At 50.1% G+C, this 6,545-nt stretch overlaps 1 protein-coding gene across 1 annotated transcript; it reads right to left on the bottom strand.

The window, feature by feature from the left end:
- Positions 1-2,699: 2,699 nt before the first annotated feature.
- On the bottom strand, positions 2,700-6,491 carry KLK14 (kallikrein related peptidase 14). The gene is made up of 5 exons (XM_019719666.2): positions 6,452-6,491; positions 5,561-5,732; positions 3,674-3,927; positions 3,324-3,460; positions 2,700-2,852 (listed from the first exon to the last, which is right to left on the bottom strand). Exons 1-5 carry the CDS (start codon positions 6,489-6,491, stop codon positions 2,700-2,702), a joined length of 756 nt encoding a protein of 251 aa, XP_019575225.2.
- Positions 6,492-6,545: the final 54 nt, after the last annotated feature.

The following is a 6,545-nucleotide window of genomic DNA, read 5'->3' as shown; positions in this document are numbered from 1 at the left end:
TGATGACGTATCCTGGGGAGCAAGATTTCATATGCTTCACACAGCAACAGTTTTGTAGTTTCGTTTACACATATGAAATTAAGGGGGGAACCTAAGGAAGGTGACATGGAACCGGGAGAAAGCAAGATGGGGATGGGAATATAGGATAGTTAACAAGATTATGCATTTTCTTGAGGGTAGTCATGCCTGGAGGGGTATTACTGTGGCATTTCAAAGGCGTATTAACCTAGGTGCATGGGAACACTGGACAGGACTGGCTTAACAACCTTTCACTAAAGACGCTACAGGCCTGTGTGTGGGGGGGTGACTACCCACCATGACCCTCCCATTAGGAATTTAGGGTCAGATCACCCTGTGAGGTTACTTTCCAGAGAACCCCTTTGTCCACAATGCCATGGATTATATTTGTATTATTATTTTGTATACGAGGAAGAAAGAAAAAGGAGCTGTCGATTAAATTATGACATAATGCTAAGACACTATCAGTTAGTTGGAAGATGCCTCCCACTTGCAGAAATGTTAAAAATATGAGAGAAATGTGCATCTGAGAAGCAATAAAACATGGTACTCAACCACCGCAATTGGGAATATGGGTCGGAAATCAGATTAAAGTAATCTTTAAACTACTTATTCTTAGCTTTACAGAAGGACGCAGACCAAGAATTACAGCATGGGCTGTATCTTCATCTCACTGGGGGCCCGAAGCCACCTAAGTACACAGCTGCTTTTCTTCCCTTTCCCCCCAGAGCTTGTACGGCTGCCACGTATGAGAGCCACAGTGAGCCTGTATCATCTTGACTGAACGTGCCGACTCCATTTCCCAGAAATGTTTTGAGCTGCTGCCATCATGCAAGTCCCAGACCTGCCACCTCAGAATTCTCTGATCTTGTGCTGCCCCCCACCACACAGCAAATGGACACTTGTGAGGCCACACAGCATTCTCCTCTATCTGAGCTCGGCAGCACCCGAGCACAGAACTATAAGATAGACACCAAGATCGGCGGGTTGTTCCCAGGCAGACCTGTCCAGTAGTGCGCTGGTAAGGGATTAACAACAGCTCTCAAATCAAAAGAAAAAAACCAAAACAAACAAAAAACAAACAAACAAACAAAAACCCTTATCTATAGCATTTGCCAATTTCTGTGGTGTAAATACTCCCACGTGGGCTGATATCACCTTACCACTGGACACAGAGTTGGAAAGATGCTCAGAAGCCCACAACCACAGATATAAAGCGATAGACACACATAACTTCAAGGCATAAATATTAGTAAAAAAATAATTAGGAATTGATGACTTTTGAGGACTCATTGACTTTATATTTAATATATCTTGTTTAATTGTAAGTTTATGTAATTTAATACTTGATAATGGCTATGTTTAGCAACCTGCTCTCAAAATTCCTGAAAATTTGCCAGTAGGCTCTTCTGAGCTGACATGAACTGGCTCTGCCACACACACTGGGCCTGCCGCCCAGCCCAAGTTTATTGACCTTTTTACTCATAAGGACTCTCCTTTTAAATTCTGTTCATTGTTTCTTGTCTGTCACCTCCTGCTAGAATGTAAGCTCTGTGAGGGGAAGCGTTTAGTTTTCTCTGGCTGGTCCACAGCTCCACCTTCAGCACCTACATAGAACACTGCTTGGCACACAGTGGATGCCCAACAAACAGGCCAATGCGTGGCTCATAGTAGGTGCCTGATAAATGGGCCAAAGCCTGGTGCATAGCAGCTGCCCAATAAAATAGTCATTAATGAATGAAAGTAAGAAAAAGAATGAGATTCATAACACAATGGTTTAGTGTAAATTAGAAGCAACACAATGTGACAACACACATTTTCCAAGGATGCATGGCATTTGAGGCCATTTGTGTCAGTGCCTGTGGGGAGGGAGGAGACCAAGGCCAGGGATGACAGGTGGAAAGAGAGCATAATGAGAGCAGGGCTCTGCCAAGACTTGAACTCCAGAGTGATTAACTCAACTCTTCTCACCTGAGATCTGATTAGGACACAGAGAACTTGTCCATTTGCATACGGTATTCCAGGAAACAAGGTACATCTTTGCCCTCCCTGCCCTGGACCTCAGCAGTCCTTGCTCACAGGAACTGGACAGCAGGCCTGGAAGGGGCGGTCCTGCTCAGGGTCACACTGCAAGGCTGGGGGGTCTCCTTCTTCACACCAGATACAGTGGGTGGGGGAGGCGGCCCTCCATGGAACATGCATCCACTCTGCCATTGTCGGACATGGCCCCTCGCTGGGCACAACAGAGCCACTGTGTGCACATCTATTGGGTGAATTAAATGAACAGATGAATGGATATAGGATTATTCAACTTTTATTATTATTTATCTGGTTTTTAGAGACACTAAAGAGTTTTGAGAATTGTCTTCTTTGGAATATGTTTGCCAGTTCAGTGCCTTCGTGCTCCTGTCCTCTGTGCCTAAGGTGTCTTGAATAATGGCGGTGATGCTGCGGGGGTAGGGAGAGGACACCCGCAGGAACTGCTTTGGGAGAGGGGCGTTCTGAGCCAGGGTCAGGATCAGGATGCTGGCAACCGGACTGGGGCCTGAGGGAGGAGGGGCTGGGGGCGGGGCCCCCTGGGTCTGAGGGAGGAGGGGCTGGGGGCGGGGCCCCCTGCGTCTTGAGTAGAGAGAGCAGGTCTGGGGAAGCGCGTGGGCAGCGATGTTCTGTCACACTGGCTATCATTTGCACTGCATGGTTTGCAGGATCCAGTCGTGGTACTTGCACAGGTTGGTGTAGACTCCAGGGTAGCCGGGCTGGGCACAGTGCTCCATCCCCCAGGACACAAGGCCCTGGAGCTGTCCTCTGCACACCAGGGGTCCCCCAGAGTCTCCCTGAGGGGGAAAGACAAATGGAGACACCCACACACAGATGGCCAGAACCATGGGTGTGGAGAAGCAGAGAGGTGGAGATGGGGCAGGGCATGGGCTGAAACCCCGCTGTGGACTCTGCAGGTCTGAGTCCCACGGTTGGGGTCACTTCCTTCCCTCTTCCTTGGTTCTTGCTGTGTCTGGATCTCACTGAGCCCCTCTTTGTTTTAACTCTGTCTTTAGAAAACCGTGTGTGTCTCATCTAATCCCACCAACTGCTCTAAGAGGTGTTACCTCCGCTTGACAGATGAAGAAACTGAGGCACAGAGGAGTTAGGCCCATTACAAGGGCTTACAGATAGGAGGCAACCTGGCTATTACAATCTCTCTCAGTCTCGGGGGGACCCCCACTGACTTTTGTGCTCCTGAGATTCTTTTGTGCTGAAGTCTCAGCCCCAAACAACCCCTGTCCTTCTGCTCTCACCCTGGGCCTCACCTGACAAGAGTCCTTCCCGCCTTGGGGGACCCCAGCACAGACCATGCCGTCAGTGATGGCTCCAGAATAGGCCTTCTGACATTGCTGATCAGAGGCGATGCTGATGTTCACACATTGCAGAGAATTGGGGTACCTGGCTGGGGGGACACTGAGGGGTCATGATTGGGGTCTAGCCTCCAACAGAACCCAGGAATGAGGGGACCCAGCCCGTCCTCCCTCAGACCCAGGAGTCCAGGCCCCCAACCCCTCCTCCCTCAGACCCAGGAGCCCAGGCCCCCAACCCCTCCTCCCTCAGACCCAGGAGTCCAGGCCCCCCAGCTCCTTCCTTTCCAGGATGCAGGTGTCCTCACCAATGGGGCTAGATGTGGTGCCCCAGCCCGATACACGGCAAGAAGTCCCTGGGCTGGCACAAGTCTGGGCCACAGTGATGGGCCTCACCGCCCTCCCCAGCCGAGCAGGCCGCTCCAGCCTCAGCAACATCAGGTCATTAGCGTGGGTCCGGGAGTTATACTGGGGGTGTGGTACCTGGCGAGCCACGCGCAGCATCTGCTCGGTGGCCTCCCGTCTCCTCAGGTTGTGCTTGCCCAGAGCTGCCCAGAGGATCCTGGCCCACGACCCCCAAGAGTAGTACTGCTCACCATCTGATGTGGAGACCGTTCCCCATCCTCCGGTCCCACCCCTCTAACTGGAGGCTGAGCAGTTGCTGGCCTCCTGTGCCCTTTCCTGGCATTCTCTCTTGGCCCAGTCCCACCATTCTCCCCCTCTTCTCTTGAGCTGTGCTTGGGCTTCTGGCTTGGGTGTAGGGTGATGGTTGGGAGTATTTAGCCAGTGCTGGGTTCTGTGCTCTGTGTTCTGAGACTCTGGGCTATGGTTCTAAATCAGAATTGATATTCTGGATAGGGTCCAGGGAGGCTCTATTTTGGTTCTAGTCTGGCCTCTGGGTTCTAGACATTTTGAACTTTGGACTCTAAGCTAAGATCTGGATTCTAGATTGAGTCTGGATTGTGGCACACTTTCTAGATACTGGCTTGAGCTTTCAGTTTTAGGGTAGGCTGAGGGTTCCCTTTTGAGCTCTGTATTATGGGTTGACTCTGGGTTATAGATATTGATTTGAGCTTTTAATTTTCGGGTAGGCTGAAGAAGCGATATTGAGCAATCGATTACAACCTGAGCTATGGATTCTGGACACTGATAAGAGCTTCAGTTTCTAGGTTGAGTTCTGGGTTCTTGCTTAAGTTCTGATTTGTGACCTGGGTTTTAGACAATGGTTTGAGCTCTGTATTCCAGTTAGGCTTAGGGTTCTAAATATTGGTCTAGGTTCTTGATTCTAGTTTGGGTTCTGTTTCAGAATAGGTTATAGGTTAGTCTGGGCTCTTGGTTCTAGACTCTGATCTGAGCTTGACCTCAGGCTGGGCTCTGGCTTCTAGATGGAGCTCCTAGATCCAAATTTCTAGATCCTGGATTGCATTCTGGGCTTCATATCTAGACTCTAGGCTGAATTCTAGGCTCTAGGTTCTAAATCGAAATTCAGTTTTTGGCATTAGATCTGGTTTATAGGCACTGGGTGAGCTCTCATCTGCAGTCTGGGTTCTAGGTTTAGGTCTAGAATCTTGGAGTTCTGTATGGGGCTTCAAATTATGGTCTGCATTTTGAGATTTTGACACTGGTTGATGTCTGGGTTCTAGGCTGCTCAAAGAGGTGCTCTAGACTACACTCTGAATTAACCATTGGATCTAGAATGGGCTCCAGGTTCCGAGTCTATCCTACACACTAAATCCAGTTGTAGGTGGGGTTCTGGATTTATGGCTGTATTGTAGGTTCTGAACCAGACTGTGAATTCTAGGCAGTGTTCTGAGAGGGGTCCTGAGTTTCTGAATGTACGCTGTGCCTCAAAGTCAACCACCAATCTGAAATGGGCCCCTAATCTTAGTGTTAGTAGAAATTGGTTTCTGGGTGGATCTCCAGATTATTCCTTTAGGTTCTGGTTCAGTGTGGGACTCTAAGCTGGCTATGGGTTCTAATCTGTCAATCTGTTTCAGGATCTAAACTGACTTCAAGATTTACGGCTGCATTCCGTATTCTGAGCTGTATCTGTGGTTCTAGGCCCTTATCTAGACACCAAACCAGGACCCAGCTATTACTTTGGATTCTGCACAGAGGTCCGGGTTCTCAGCTGAGTTATGGGGCTCCACATTAGAATTCACTTGGCATAAGAAAAGGGGAGGGGGGTCACTCACAGGCGGGCGCAGTGAGCAGCGGTGATGACCCACTGGTCTGACAGCAGGGCCCCTCCACAGAGGAAACGACGCATGGGACCTGCCAGCAGGGCTACCTGCCACGGCTGGGAGTGCTGGATGCATGTATAGCCACCAATTATCTTGTTTTCTTCCCTTTGGCTCTGTGCCATGGCTAGGAACACGCAGGGGTGGGGTGGGGTGGGGTGGGGAAAGCAGATGAACAAATGCTCTCCACCCCCCAGCATTTTAGGATGTCCAGGACCCACAACCCCCCTTTTCTTTACTTAACCCTTGAACCACCACTTTTCTGCCCCACCCAATATAATATGCCGGACATTTCCCCATGACTGCCCCAACACAATAAGGAGTTTACTGGCCCCCCTCCATTTCCCAGGGTCTTGTTATGTCTCATGCCCTTGACTCCACTCTCCCACAAATACTTTCCATCATCACTTTTCATAATACGCCTTATTTCCCCCAATTAATTCTTCTCCTACAAGGAGCTCCCTGTCCCATTCCCAAACTTCCCACTCAGTGTGCCCCCTCAGGATCCACTATAGCATCCCACACTCACTCCATCTTCCCGACCACGCTCCGGCCAGGAGCCCACCACCATATCATCACCCCACCACCACTTCCGACAACATGCCGTCTTTCCCTGTATTTGTTCTTTCCTAACACAATTGAGGAGACCCTGAGACCCCCCGTTTCATATGACCCTCGCAATCTCCTAATATCTCCATCAGCTGTGTTCCTCAGCCATGATCCCAAACTACCCCCCCACTCCTCTCACCAGGCCACCCATGAGCGTCCTGAGTCCCCAGGGTCCTTCCCCATCTCCCCTCAGCATCTCCAGGGGACTTCCTACCCCAGACCCCACTGCTATCTTACCTACAGCCAGGATCTGAAGTGCTGTTAGCAGGAGGAACATTCTGGGGACTGGGGGTCGGGTTCTGGCAAAGACAGACAGAAAGTGAGACAGAAG

The sequence above is a fragment of the Rhinolophus sinicus genome, linkage group LG11 (genome assembly GCF_036562045.2).
Source record: "Rhinolophus sinicus isolate RSC01 linkage group LG11, ASM3656204v1, whole genome shotgun sequence".
NCBI lineage: Eukaryota > Metazoa > Chordata > Mammalia > Chiroptera > Rhinolophidae > Rhinolophus > Rhinolophus sinicus.
This window is presented reverse-complemented; position numbering and strand designations above follow the sequence as displayed.